Source organism: Anomaloglossus baeobatrachus, chromosome 4, assembly GCF_048569485.1.
Source record: "Anomaloglossus baeobatrachus isolate aAnoBae1 chromosome 4, aAnoBae1.hap1, whole genome shotgun sequence".
In the NCBI taxonomy this organism is placed as follows: Eukaryota; Metazoa; Chordata; class Amphibia; order Anura; family Aromobatidae; genus Anomaloglossus; species Anomaloglossus baeobatrachus.
Genome location: NC_134356.1, coordinates 631,475,868 through 631,491,822, shown reverse-complemented (window position 1 = coordinate 631,491,822; position 15,955 = coordinate 631,475,868). Strand labels below are relative to the sequence as shown.

The following is a 15,955-nucleotide window of genomic DNA, read 5'->3' as shown; positions in this document are numbered from 1 at the left end:
ATAATACTGCTCCTATGTACAAGAATATAACTACTATAATACTGCCCCTATGTACAAGAATATAACTACTATAATACTGCTCCTATGTACAAGAATATAACTACTATAATACTGCTCCTATGTACAAGAATATAACTACTATAATACTGCCCCTATGTACAAGAATATAACTACTATAATACTGCCCAAATGTACAAGAATATATCTACTATAATACTGCTCCTATGTACAAGAATATAACTACTATAATACTGCCCCTATGTACAAGAATATAACTACTATAATACTGCTCCTATGTACAAGAATATAACTACTATAATACTGCTCCTATGTACAAGAATATAACTACTATAATACTGCCCCTATGTACAAGAATATAGCTACTATAATACTGCCCCTATGTACAAGAATATAACTACTATAATACTGCTCCTATGTACAAGAATATAACTACTATAATACTGCCCCTATGTACAAGAATATAGCTACTATAATACTGCCCCTATGTACAAGAATATAACTACTATAATACTGCCCCTATGTACAAGAATATAACTAATATAATACTGCTCCTATGTACAAGAATATAGCTACTATAATACTGCCCCTATGTACAAGAATATAACTACTATAATACTGCTCCTATGTACAAGAATATAACTACTATAATACTGCTCCTATGTACAAGAATATAACTACTATAATACTGCCCAAATGTACAAGAATATAACTAGCCTTTATATACAAGAATATAACTGATTTAATAATGCTCCTATGTGCAAAAACATAAATCTGAACATGTTAGAATTTTTTCCACAACTGAATACTTTTCTTAAGGCTATGGAAACAAACTGATGACTTCTAGGAATGATATTCAGGTTATTGAGTCAGTCTACAAGCGTCTGCAGAACACAAGTGACTAAATCCTGCATCACAGCCTGTGAAGTGCTGCACGCTGTTGTAATGCGTCATATGATGGAGTGGATCCAAAGGTTGGGTTTTCTGGACTCTTCTGTGAGGTTTTCAAAAGTTCATACAATATGTAGAAATTTAGAGAAACAGAGCACCAGGAGACTCGCACCAGGCAGCTCGCACCAGGCGGCTCGCACCAGGCGGCTCGCACCAGGCGGCTCGCACCAGGAGGCTCGCACCAGGAGGCTCGCACCAGGAGGCTCGCACCAGGCAGCTCGCACCAGGCAGCTCGCACCAGGAGGCTCGCACCAGGCAGCTCACACCAGGCAGCTCGCATCAGGCAGCTCGCACCAGGAGGCTCGCACCAGGAGGCTCGCACCAGGAGGCTCGCACCAGGAGGCTCGCACCAGGCGGCTCGCACCAGCAGGCTCGCACCAGCAGGCTCGCACCAGGAGGTTCGCACCAGGCGGCTCGCACCAGGAGGCTCGCACCAGGAGGCTCGCACCAGGAGGCTCGCACCAGGAGGCTCGCACCAGGCGGCTCGCACCAGTGCAGAGATATTCCATTCACACAGACAGCGGGACCTGGTCATTTTGTGTATCTAATGCCCAGTACAGAGAGTAACCAGGGGTGTAACGATAGTAAGTGAAGCGGGTGCAGTCACATCTGGATCTTGGAGCCCAGAGGGACCCAAAAGGTCTCTTTGGCCCATATGAGAAGACCAAAAATATTAGAGACCCGTGATAGTTTGGGCTCAGGCACACATCAGTTTTTCTCATATAATTAATTTTCTGGTGAACACTTTTATTTAAAGGGAATCTGTCAGTGGGATCTACCCTCCTAAGATGTCTGTATGGGCATGTAGGTCATAGAAAGCTGAATACTATAATACCTTAATATCTCCCTTCCAATGTTTTATTCCAGAGAAATCCAATTTTTTCTTAGTATGTAAATGAGCTGTTATGATCTATGGGCCGGACATAGATCTCCCTGAGAATCCGCCTCCAGAGAGTATTGTAAATGACAGGGAGTGTTACCAGTGTGAGATATAACACCAAAGTCACAATCAAAAAAGTGGGAATATTTAAACCATAAAATATAAAGCACAAATATCAAGTGCAACCGCATATAACCAATTCAATGTTATTAGATAAAAAGATTAAAATAGCACACATATACAAGATGTCTCCAAAAATAGAACCCCTCAGAGGGTAGGTATTATGTTATACTAGCTGTAGTACCCGGCGTTGCCCGGGATAGTAACTGTCTCTCTTCCAGTCTCTGTCTGTGTGTCGCTGTCTGTTTGTCTGTCTCTTTCCTTGTCTGTCTGTGTCTATCTCTGTGTCTGTCTCTATGTGTGTGTCTGTCTGTCTGTCTCTTTGCCCGTCTGTCTGTCTCTTTGCCCGTCTGTCTGTCTCTTTGCCCGTCTGTCTGTCTCTTTGCCCGTCTGTCTGTCTCTTTGCCCGTCTGTCTGTCTCTTTGCCCGTCTGTCTGTCTCTTTGCCCGTCTGTCTGTCTCTTTGCCCGTCTGTCTCTCTCTTTCCCCGTCTGTCTCTCTCTTTCCCCGTCTGTCTCTCTCTTTCCCCGTCTGTCTCTCTCTGTCTGTCTTTTTCTATCTCTCTCTATCCATTTCACCACTGACTTATTACCTCACAAATAAGCTTCTTATACTACCAGTTTATTTTGTTCCTATAGCAACCACTGACAGTTGCTATTTAGAGCTTGTAGCTCTCACCTCCATTCAGTTTAATAGAGGCAGGATTTTTGGAGAGTAAGGCGGGCTTTGCACACTACGACATCGCAGGTGCGATGTCGGTGGGGTCAAATCAAAAGTGACGCACATCCGGCTTCGCAGTCGATATCGTAGTGTGCAAATCCTTTTTGATACGATTAACGAGCGCAAAAGCGTCGTTATCGTATCATCAGTGTAGGGTCCGACATTTCCATAATGCCGCTACAGCGACAGGTACGATGTTGTACATCGCTGTGTGTGAAGCCGCAGGCGCGAGGAACATCTCTTACCTGCGTCCCGGCTGCAATGCGGAAGGAAGGAGGTGGGCGGGATGTTTACATCCTGCTCATCTCCGCCCCTCCGCTGCTATTGGCCGCCTGCCGTGTGACATTACTGTGACGCCGCACGACCCGCCCCCTTAGGAAGGAGGCGGGTCGCCGGCCAGAGCGACATCGCAGGGCAGGTAAGTGCGTGTGAAGCTGCCGTAGCGATAATGTTCGCTACGGCAGCTATCACAAGATATTGCATGTGCGACGGGGGCGGGGACTATCGTGCTCGACATCGCAGCATCGGCTTGCGATGTCGCAGCGTGCAAAGTACCCCTAAGTGTAAAGCACGGGGTTAAAATTTCGCGCCCAAACATAGTCTATGACGTTCCCTGAGTTACATGGGGTGTCTGTACAAAATTTCGTGATTGTAAATGCGACGGTGCGGATTCCTTTAGCGGACACACACACACACACACACACACACACACACACACACACACACACTCCGCTTTATATATTAGATTGGGAACACCAAGTCAGCCATCTCCCCATATAATGTAACTAGTAACAATCTTAGAACGTAATGGGACCAGATCAATGGTAATCCAGATCATTAGACAAAATAACAGCGTACCAGCACAAGTGTGCTTTCTTCTCCTGCAAGAAGCACTGCAAGTGCGAAACGTGCGTTGGGTGTGTGGGTTACTATGGGACTTTTTTGCTCAGCTCAAATTCCTTGATATTTCTTTAGCACACTTGTGCTGGTACGCTGTTATTTTGTCTAATTATCTGTATTACTTATATTTGCATAGGTCCCATTACGTTCTAAGATTGTTACTATTTACACTATATGGGGAGATGGCTGACTTGGTGTTCTCAATATAACACAATACCTACCCTCTGAGGGGTTCCATTTTTGGAGACATCTTGTATATGTGTGCAATTTTAATCTTTTTATCTAATAAAATTGAATTGGTTATATTTGGTTGCATATGGTGTTTGTGCTTCATACACTGTGAGACATGTAATGACTGCCAGTATGCTCTCCTGATCTACATGGCTCTCATTGGTAACGCCTTTTTCCAGATTTCATGACAACGCCTGCACCCAGTAAGCTAAGTGATACATCGTTGGAATCAGGGTCTCTTTTCCTACATTATACTGCTCTCAGAGGAGGTAGGAAAAATCGGCTGACATATTACCTTTAAGTGAGATAGCAGGGTACAATACTCAAAAATTAGTTGGAAATTTAAAAAAATAAATAAAAAATAATAAAAATAAATAAAAAATAAATAAAAAATAAATAAAATTAAAAAATGAAGAAAAAAAAAAGATTTTAAGGGGGATGTCCTTTTTCAGCAGAAATGGACACCCCCTTAAAATAATAATTTGAATTAAATATAATGTGGATCCTTATAGATCAGTTGTGCTCCCATGTAGATCTAGTAACAACAGATTTCCTTTTTTCATGAAGCCTTTAACAAAGCACTGAACTAGGACAAGCCGCTCAGTATTGATCCATTGTCCGCAGCAGTCACTGGAGACAATGATCCCACCCGTTCACTATTTTGTCAGCTTTTTAAGCCAAACATCTGCTCGGATAACAACACGTTTTCTAGTAAATTTCAGGAAAAACTCACTGATATAATATCAAAAATTCAAGTTCCTGCAGCGAGTCTGTGAAAACTGAGCGAGGAAAATTGCTAGTCATGCAATTCCCTTATATTATTACAGAGACTTTTAGGTCATGTTCACATGGGAAGAAAATGCTGCAGATTTGTCCATTTTTACGTGGTAAATCAAAATCAACGATGTACACCTTGGGTCCTTTTTGTTTGTTTTTTTTACCTAAATGCATGTTTTTTGGACTAAAAAAAAAAAAATTCATAAAAATTTGGCCTTTACAGATTACTGTCAGCAAAATGAGTCAACTGAGAATCAGTCAGGGAGTCTGTAACGCTTATGTCTTTTTTTTTTTTTTTTTTTTTACATAACTGATTTATGACCACATCAAAGTTCAGCTCAACTCATTTGGTTTGTGGTGATAAATCAGCACAGAGGAGCCAATAACAAAAACAGAGTTACAAGCTCCCTGTTAGAAGGAGCTCACTGATGGAATCTGAGTTAGCTCATTCTGCAGACACCAATATGAATATATCAATGGAAACAAAGCCTGTTAAATGGTGCAAAATTTTTAATATAAGCCAATTGTATAAATTGGTTTTAGCTCAAAACACATGCACTTGAAAGTGGGTATTTTAGGATGATATGAAAAAAAGTAATCACATTTACACAAAATCTATAAAGGTTCACACCCATAGACATGTTCTCAATTGCCACAGCATGCGCCATTCCGACCGACTGACTGTTAGGGAGATGCAGCTCCTGAGTGTTCCCCCTCCCTCCTGGGAGGCTACATCACAGATCGGGGGGCATAATCTACCTCCTGATACCGCCTCCAGTTTGCGTGGCTTGCTAATTGTTTATTATGCAAGCCTTAGGATTGTTTGCTCACTGTCTGCTTCTGCACAGCTTGTTTGTTACATATCAAGGAGCAGGGAGGAACGCTGTGACTGTCACAGACAAGCTGTGAAGAAGCAGTCATAGATAAGGGTACCGTCACACTTTAGCGACGCTCCAGCGATCCCACCAGCGATATGACCTGGTCAGGATCGCTGCTGCGTCGCTACATGGTCGCTGGTGAGCTGTCAATCAGGCAGATCTCACCAGCAACCAGTGACCAGCCCCCAGCCAGCAGCGACGCGTTGAAGCGACGCTGCACTTGGTAACTAAGGTAAATATTGGGTAACCAAGCGCTTGGTTACCCGATATTTACCTTTGTTACCAGCGCACGCCGCTTAGCGCTGGATCCCTGCACTACTAGCCACAGTACACATCGGGTTAATAAGCAAACTGCTGTGCTTATTTACCCGATGTGTACTCCAGCTACATGTGCACAGAGCAGGAGCCGGCACTGGCAGCGTGAGAGCGGCGGACGCTAGTAACCAAGGTAAATATCGGGTAACCAAGAAAGGGCTTCCCTTGGTTACCCGATATTTACAGTGGTTACAGCTTACTGCAGGCTGCCAGATGCCGGCTCCTGCTCCCTGCACGTTCAGATCGTTGCTCTCTCGCTGTCACACACAGCGATGTGTGCTTCACAGGGGGAGAGCGATGAGCAAAAAATAAAACAGGACATTCAGCAATGAGCGGCGACCTCACAGCAGGGGCCAGATCGTTGCTGGATATCACACACAGCGATGGTTGCTGCAACATCACAGAAAATGGCGACTTAGCAGCGACGTCGTTGTCATCGTCGCTGTGTGTGACACCACCTTTAGGATTGTTTGCTCACTGTCTGTTTCTGCACAGCTTGTTTGTTACATATCAAGGAGCAGGGAGGAACGCTGTGAAGAAGCAGTCATAGATAACACGAAGAACTCGAAGGACAGAATTACAAAAGGCCTCTTTCACACTGCGTTCCTCTCCCCATTTAGTGGTCCCGTCGGAGCTTCCGTCCGAACCCCCACAAAAAGGGTTTTCAGACGCATGCGCCGACGGGACCATTAACTATAATGATACAGATTGTCACCGTGTGCTGTCGTGCACCATTTTTGGGAATATACACCTATTTGAGGTGGACACCCAGACGTAGTAGACTGTGTCTGGGTGTTGGCCTCTAGTAAGCGTATAATCCAGAAATGGTGCACCACAGAGGACACAGTATTATAGTCAATGGCCCCGTCGGTGCATACATCCAAAAACCCGTTTTGCGGGGGGGGTTGGACGGAAGTCCTGATGGTATCACTAAGCGGGGAGAGGAACGCAGTGTGAATGCGGCCTTACAAACGGGACGTCAGGCTGGCTTTCATTGGGATTTGGCAATTGCCCATGTCCACTACACTACTTATAGAGAAAAGCTTCCATGACTTACCCGCTCCTTGTCCACCACCAGGAAGAGCTCCACATATCTGGTCTGGGGCAGGACTGCTCGCTTCTTCTAAACAGGAAGACATGGAAGACTATTACACGGGAATCACAAGCACAGACAAACATATTAATGACAATGGCAACAAATGGTAAAAAAAAGGCCCCCAACACTTGGGGTATACACAGATGCTGAGTCTCATCGCTGATTGTGGAGGTATCTAAGCAAACAGAGGTGAACCTCAACAAAAATCACAAAAGGGTGGCCACAGCTATCTTCGTTTAGACCCCTCTAGCATTTGCAGAGGGGTCTAAACTTTCACTGAATTTTTCGTTATGTAAACAGAGTGCTTCCATAGATTGCCGTGGCTCCACCGATTCTGGAATAGTTTTTATTTTTCTTCTGTGACCCTCCGTTCCAAAGTTATGAGCCATTTAATAATGGTAAAAAATGACCAAGTGGGCGTGTGCCACAGAACTTCTGTGCGAACATTTCCAGTTTCTTCTCTGATGCTGGCCTATCAAAAAACAGCCCCGCCCACAGAGAGGTGTTGTGGTACACGCCCAATTGGTTGAAGGGAAAATGTGCACCATTATTTTCAGGGAGCGTAACTTGGGAACGGATGGGCATTGAAGAAAAAGAAAAACTGTTCCAGAATCAGAGAAACGGCAGCAATGAGAAGAGGAACTCAGATTAAGCAAAAAGAATCCAGCGAACCCCATTATTAGACACAGAAAAGTCAACAGATTCCCCCATAAGTGCTTGGAATCACTAATGGCACCGACCTAAGAACCCCTTATAAATAGGAGACGTCTTGTCTGGATACACTAATGGCTGGGGACTCGATGTACTGCAGATGTTTGAAAAATCCACGGAATTTCCGGGAAAAAAAATCGCGGGAAATTCCGCAAATTTTCCGCAGTGTGGGCACATAGCCTAATGCTGCTCGGTCCTTTAATGATATTTTAAAGCAGGGCCAAAAAAATGTAAAAATATATTATAAATTAATTTCTAGGAATGATGGGTGACAACCAATATGTCTGCCATTATAACCCTCGACAGGGAGTAACTTCCGGGGATCCTTGATGGTAAATCTGCTCTCACAGCCTCCATCCACCATGCATGGAGCGGGTGCAGCTCCTGAGCCCGCGCCATACAGCCGAGCTCAACGTGTCCCATACATGTCTGTCACATGACGGGAACAGGTTAAAGGGTTATTCTTCTAACAATAAGTGATGACATCTCCAGGATATGCCATCTTTTTACAATCTGAAGGAGTCCATCATCTGGGAAGGCCTAGAGATCCTAAAATAAAAGTAGCACCGCAGTAAGGTGGCCACCATAGCTTCTGTACAGAGAAGGCGTTGCTGCCCCTTCAATCTTGGAGGGTCTCAGGAGGTTCAGCAATCAGCATAAGGATAGACCCTCAATTAGTGGTATAGGAATACCCCTCTAACACATGGACTGAATGGTCATGCGGGACTATAGGAAAGCTTGGTGTCAGCCCCTGCAGTAATGAAGCCGCCTGTCACCCAGGATAATAGAATAGTTGGGTGACCCTTCATTGGGTGCTTACCCGGCGTAGTAGCTGATACATGCTGGGGGAGTGTGGGTGCTGACTCTCGTGTCCCAATTCGGGGCCGGACACCCCACACACCATCGGCTCCTCCTTCACATCTTCAAGGCGATAAATGAGGTGCTGAAAGCTGGAGGAAGACGGCAGGGGCTCGATCCCATAGCTGCCGTTACTCAGGTGGAGCAGGCCCCTGGAACCAACAGATTATACAGCACAAGTTGTCTTCTGCTTCAACAATATATCACAAAAGTCAGTACACCCCTCACATTTTTGTAAATATTTTGCCTTTTCATGGGACAACACTGAAGAACTGACCCTGTGATACAATGTACAGTGTCAGTGTACAGCCTGTATACAATGTACAGTGTCAGTGTGCAGCTTGTATACAACGTACAGTGTCAGTGTGAAGCTTGTATACAATGTACAGTGTCAGTGTGCAGCTTGTATACAACGTACAGTGTCAGTGTGCAGCTTGTATACAACGTACAGTGTCAGTGTGCAGCTTGTATACAACGTACAGTGTCAGTGTGCAGCTTGTATATAATGTACAGTGTCAGTGGGCAGCTTGTATACAATGTACAGTGTCAGTGGCAGCTTGTATACAATGTACAGTGTCAGTGGGCAGCTTGTATACAATGTACAGTGTCAGTGGGCAGCTTGTATACAATGTACAGTGTCAGTGTGCAGCTTGTATAGAATGTACAGTGTCAGTGTACAGCCTGTATACAATGAACAGTGTCAGTGTACAGCCTGTATACAATGTACAGTGTCAGTGTGAAGCTTGTATAACAGTGTAAATCTGATGCCCTCTAAATAACTCAACACACAGCCATTAATGTCTAAATCACTGGCAGCAAAGTGAGTGCACCCCTAAGTGAAAATGGCCAAATTGTGCCCAAAGTGTCAATATTTTTTGAGGCCGTCATTATTTTCCAGCACTGTCTTAACTCTCTTGGGCATGGAGGTCACTAGAGCTTCACAGGAGCCTCTGGATCCTCTTCCATCCTCCATGACAACATCACGGAGCTGGTGGAGGTTAGAGACCTTGCACTGCTCCACATTCAGTTTAAGGAGGCCCCAAAGATGCTCAATAGAGTTTAGGTCTGGAGATGCTTGGCCAGTCCAGCGCCTTTACCCTCAGGTTCTTTAGCAAAGCAGTGGTCATCTTGGAGGTGTTTGGGGTCGTTATGCTGCAATATGAAGGGATTGGCTTATGCTGTGCTTCAGTATGTTACAGGACATGTTGACATTCATGGTTCCCTCAATGATCTGTAGCTCCCCACAGACGGCAGAACTCATGCAGCCCCAAACCATAACACTCCCACCACCATGCCTGATTGTAGGCAGGACACATTTGTCTTTGTATTCCTCACCTGGTTGCAGCCACACATGCTTGACTATATAAGTTTATCTTGGTCTCATCAGACCACAGAATGTGGTTCCAGTAATCCATGTCCTTAGTCTGCTTGTCTTCAGCAAACTGTTTGCAGCCTTTCTTGGGCATCATCTTTAGAAGAATATTTCTTCTGGGATGACACCCATGCAGACCAAATGTGATGCAGTGTGCAGCAAATGGTCTGAGCACTGACAGGTGGACCCCCCCCCCACCCCTGTAACCTCTACAGCAATGCTGGCAGCTTTCATACATCTATTCTAAAAAGACAACCTCTGGATATGATGCTGAGCACGTGCACTCAACTTCTCTGGCCGATCTAGTGAGGCCTGTTCTCAGTGGAACCTGTCATCTTAAACTTTTATATGGTCTTGGCAACTGTGCTGCTGCGCAGAGTCAGGGTGGTGACAATCTTCTTATAGCCTCAGTCATCTTTATTTTATGTAGATCAACAATTCTTTTTTCAGATCCTCAGAGACTTCTTTGCGATGAGGAGCCATGTTGGACTTCCAGTGACCAGTATGGGAGAGTGTGTGAGAGATCACACCAAACGTAACACCCCTGCTCCCTATTCACACCTGAGACCTTGTAACGCTAATGAGTCACATGACAATGGGGAGGGAAAATGGATAATTTTGCACAATTTGGCCATTTTTACTTAGAGGTGCACTCACTTTTCTTGCCAGCGGTTTAGACATTAATGGCTTTGTGTTGTTATTTAGAGGACACCAAATTTACCCTGTTATACAAGCTGCACACTGACACTGTACATTGTATACAAGCTGCACACTGACACTGTACATTGTATCACAGGGTCAGATCTTCAGTGTTGCCCCATGAAAAGATATAATAAAATATTTACGAAAACGTGAGGGGTGTACTCACTTCTGTGATATACTGTAAGTATCATTATTGACTGCTTAATTTATTACTGACATATACTATGCAATGGAAGCAAATACAGATAATGAAAAATCAGGACATTTTGGAAAATTGTATAACTTTTTATTACAAAAACCTTTAATTTGCTAAAGGTGGAACATCCCTTTAAGACATATCAATTCTTTTTTTTATAGATCAGTGATACTGATTTGTTTTTAGGATAAAGTGGCATCTTGCTCACATTGCTCTGCCTGTGGGTTATCTATAATGGCCCAGAAACCTCAGTTACTAAAAGGCTGAATGAGGACATAACACAGAGGAGAGGGAGAAGGGGGGTATGATACTGCAGACTCTGTGCTGTGAGAGGGGAGATGAAGCAGCAAGGGAGACACCAGCAGTCTGGTGAATCAGTGCCTTTGGTATCAGGATAAGTGAAGCTCCTAGAGACGGACTCCCACAAAATAATATTATGGCAAGTCATAGGGACAGCTGACAATCTCTGGGGTCACCACTGATTCCAATTTTCCCACGTGAATAGTCAATAGTGTTGGCCAAGGAGGGAGAGAGAGAGGGTGGTGAGAGAGGGTGGTGAGAGAGGGTGGTGAGAGAGGGTGGTGAGAGAGGGTGGTGAGAGAGAGAACAATCGAGAGAGAGAGAGATCAAGAGAGAGATCGAGAGAGAGACCGAGAGAGAGACCGAGAGAGAGACCGAGAGAGAGACCGAGAGAGAGACCGAGAGAGAGACCAAGAGAGAGACACAGAGAGAGAGAGAGACACAGAGAGAGAGACAGAGAGAGAGAGGGACGGAGAGAGAGACAGAGAGAGACCGAGAGAGAGACCGAGAGAGAGACCGAGAGAGAGACCGAGAGAGAGACCGAGAGAGAGACCGAGAGAGAGACCGAGAGAGAGACCGAGAGAGAGACAGAGAGACGGAGGAGAGAGAGACGGAGTAGAGAGACAGAGAGACGGAGGAGAGAGAGACGGAGGAGAGAGAGACGGAGGAGAGAGACGGAGGAGAGAGAGATGGAGGAGAGAGAGATGGAGGAGAGAGAGATGGAGGAGAGAGAGATGGAGGAGAGAGAGATGGAGGAGAGAGAGATGGAGGAGAGAGAGACGGAGAGAGAGACGGAGAGAGAGACGGAGAGAGAGACGGAGAGAGAGACGGAGAGAGAGACGGAGAGAGAGCCGGAGAGAGAGCCAGAGAGAGAGCCGGAGAGAGAGCCAGAGAGAGAGCCGGAGAGAGAGACGGAGAGAGAGCCGGAGAGAGAGCCGGAGAGAGAGCCGGAGAGAGAGCCGGAGAGAGAGAGAGAGAGAGACAGCCGGAGAGAGAGACAGAGAGAGCCGGAGAGAGAGACAGAGAGAGCCGGAGAGAGAGACGGAGAGAGAGAGACAGACCGAGAGAGAGACGGAGAGAGAGAGACCGAGAGAGAGAGACCGAGAGAGAGAGACCGAGAGAGAGACCGAGAGAGAGAGACCGAGAGAGAGAGACAGAGGAGAGAGAGACGGAGAGAGAGACGGAGAGAGAGAGACAGAGGAGAGAGAGACAGAGGAGAGAGAGACGGAGAGAGAGACGGAGAGAGAGAGACAGAGGAGAGAGAGACAGAGGAGAGAGAGACGGAGAGAGAGACGGAGAGAGAGACGGAGAGAGAGACGGAGAGAGAGAGACAGAGAGAGAGACAGAGAGAGAGACAGAGAGAGACGGAGAGAGAGACGGAGAGAGAGAGACAGAGAGAGACGGAGAGAGACGGAGAGAGAGAGACAGAGAGAGAGACAGAGAGAGACGGAGAGAGAGAGACAGAGAGAGAGACAGAGAGAGACGGAGAGAGAGACGGAGAGAGAGAGACAGAGAGAGACGGAGAGAGAGAGACAGAGAGAGTGAAAGACGGAACAAGAGGGAGAGATCGAGATAGAGATCAATAAAGGAGAGGGTTTCCCTTATATATACCATACATAATTGCTTGCGCAAAACATGTCGGCGGTCCTAAAAGTAAGGGGTGTGTATGGCGGCCGTCAACAGGTCCGAGACGTGAGGAACCAAAGCAGTACTTGTATGGGGAAAGACACCTCATCCCATTAAAGTCTATGGGACTGAAAGAAGACTGTTGTACACAGCCTTGACCACTGAGCCGTTGACATAGGGGACATGAGACCACGAGCAATCAGTAACTTATCACTTGTAGGATTGCGGCTCTACATTTCTAGAGTTACTGGGAAGCAGATCCTCTTTAATGGGGTTGTTTGGTGAAAGCAAATCTGCTAGCCTCCTGTTCAGCAGCCAGAGACTACTAACATTACGGATTGCCCAGAGTCGCGAGAATCTATCCGCCCATCTCCTGCCCGGTTATCCAAAATTAAGAAGACGGTTACCTTAAACCTGAGCAGGTGCTGATGGCCACTCGGGAGTCGGGATATCCTTCTGCATAACCCTGATAATGGCACAGGTCCTGGGGGAATAGAAAGGAGAGAGATGAGAACACATCGAGCGCACAGCACTGCATACATCACAGGCTGCGCTGCACACAGGGAGGCAATGGGCACCATGTATTTGGATATATCATATATCAGACATATACGGCTACATATGATCTCTCTTTATTCCATTTTTGAAGGAAAAACACCAAAAACAGCAATTCTGTCATGTTTTTCCTTAGGTTTTATTTATTTGATAGATATTACATTTTATTAATTCAGACAGTCCCACATGCAAACAGACCAAATATATGATTTATTTTTTTTTTTAGATTTTATTTACATTCTAGAACCTCTATAGGTCTCCCTATCTATCACTTGTAGAATATACTGAAATCCTGTATTATTGAAGTGTATTGTAAAATGACTGTTCTCCTATGAAGCCCGGCCGTCACAGATGTACAAACATTGAGTCACAAGAACCTTCAGTAGCCCCCTGGCTGGCCTTCGGCACTCCATTTCCAACTTCTTAAATGGCGCGGTCACAAGTGAGCAGCTCTGATGGCAGCAGGAAGATTTGGGTGCCTGCTGTATATCACAGATATCTGCTTCTTTATCTGCCTGGATTGAGCTTGTTCTCTCAATTCATGGAAAACATTTCTATTCCATGAAGACAGATGGCAGTTGGTGCTTATAAAATTCTATGGAGGGGGAGGAGCTAGAAATATCCTATTACTGAGATAGGAGATGGCAGTTGGTGCTTTTAAAATTCAATAGAGGGGGAGGAGCTAGAGAAATTTCATTACTGAGATAGGAGATGGCAATTGGTGCTTTTAAAATTCTATGGAGGGGGAGGAGCTAGAAAGATTTCATTACTGAGAAAGGAGATGGCAATTGGTGCTTTTAAAATTCTATGGAGGGGGAGGAGCTAGAAAGATTTCATTACTGAGATAGGAGATGGTAATTGGTGGTTTTAAAATTCTATGGAGGGGGAGGAGCTAGAAAGATTTCATTACTGAGAAAGGAGATGGCAATTGGTGCTTTTAAAATTCTATGGAGGGGGAGGAGCTAGAAAGATTTCATTACTGAGATAGGAGATGGTAATTGGTGCTTTTAAAATTCTATGGAGGGGGAGGAGCTAGAAAGATTTCATTAGTGAGAAAGGAGATGGCAATTGGTGCTTTTAAAATTCTATTGAGGGGGAGGAGCTAGAAAGATTTCATTACTGAGAAAAGAGATGGCAATTGGTGCTTTTAAAATTCTATGGAGGGGGAGGAGCTAGAAAGATTTCATTACTGAGAAAAGAGATGGCAATTGGTGCTTTTAAAATTCTATGGAGGGGGAGGAGCTAGAAATATCCTATTACTGAGATAGGAGATGGCAGTTGGTGCTTTTAAAATTCAATAGAGGGGGAGGAGCTAGAGAAATTTCATTACTGAGATAGGAGATGGCAATTGGTGCTTTTAAAATTCTATGGAGGGGGAGGAGCTAGAAAGATTTCATTACTGAGAAAGGAGATGGCAATTGGTGCTTTTAAAATTCTATGGAGGGGGAGGAGCTAGAAAGATTTCATTACTGAGATAGGAGATGGTAATTGGTGGTTTTAAAATTCTATGGAGGGGGAGGAGCTAGAAAGATTTCATTACTGAGAAAGGAGATGGCAATTGGTGCTTTTAAAATTCTATGGAGGGGGAGGAGCTAGAAAGATTTCATTACTGAGATAGGAGATGGTAATTGGTGCTTTTAAAATTCTATGGAGGGGGAGGAGCTAGAAAGATTTCATTACTGAGAAAGGAGATGGCAATTGGTGCTTTTAAAATTCTATGGAGGGGGAGGAGCTAGAAAGATTTCATTACTGAGAAAGGAGATGGCAATTGGTGCTTTTAAAATTCTATGGAGGGGGAGGAGCTAGAAAGATTTCATTACTGAGATAGGAGATAGTAATTGGTGCTTTTAAAATTCTATGGAGGGGGAGGAGCTAGAAAGATTTCAATACTGAGAAAGGAGATGGCAATTGGTGCTTTTAAAATTCTATGGAGGGGGAGGAGCTAGAAAGATTTCATTACTGAGAAAGGAGATGGTAATTGGTGCTTTTAAAATTCTATGGAGGGGGAGGAGCTATAGACATTCTGTTGCAGTTGCCTTAGAACTTTATTAGCACCAACTGTCACCTCCTATCTCAGTAATGGGAAATTCTGTTATCACTGAAGACCCATAAATTAAGAATTTTGAGAACGACTGGTCAGCTCAGGAGGTGAAAGAAGCAGACTTCTCTGACTAGATATATTATAAAGATACTCATTATCACATTTACTATTCATTTATGACAAAAAAAAAAGTAAAAATTAAGATGACGATGACTCTATAAATTCTATAGAACATATTAATTAAATAATATATGACCTTATAGTTAAAAACAGACACCAATAAGGGGCAGTGTTACGCCCACACTGGGTGACGTATAATGACTGGAAAGTGAGTTTTTCTTTTGGAGAAGTCTGTGGTTTGGCTACATATACTAAGACACGCGGCAAAGCTCTTTACCCACTTCCCAATATTCGCTGAAAGTGTCTGTTGGGTGTATATGTATGGAGCAGGCTCAGGAGCTGAGCACGCATCACAGGAACAGGTTTTTGGCTGTTGTATACAGCTGGCACCTGCCTCAAACAACAGTGATTGGATTGAGCCCCACAGTCTGGGCATCATAGGAGATCGTCAATTTCACTATCTACTACAATACAGAAATATTGCAGTATATAGAACACACAAAAAGACTTGTAAAAAAAATTATATTAAATTTAGAAAAATAATAAGTACAATAAAAATTAACTAAAATAATAAAAATAATAATAATTT

At 44.4% G+C, this 15,955-nt stretch overlaps 1 protein-coding gene across 1 annotated transcript in view; it reads right to left on the bottom strand.

The window, feature by feature from the left end:
* Positions 1–15,955, bottom strand: part of ADAM9 (ADAM metallopeptidase domain 9) — a 162,642-nt gene that overhangs the window by 58,478 nt on the left and 88,209 nt on the right. Inside the window, exons 5-7 of the mRNA XM_075346380.1 lie at positions 13,058–13,134; positions 8,417–8,606; positions 6,847–6,912 (exon numbers count right to left, since the gene is read on the bottom strand). Coding sequence (XP_075202495.1) covers positions 6,847–6,912; positions 8,417–8,606; positions 13,058–13,134 — 333 coding nt within the window. The remainder of the gene's footprint in view (positions 1–6,846; positions 6,913–8,416; positions 8,607–13,057; positions 13,135–15,955) is intronic.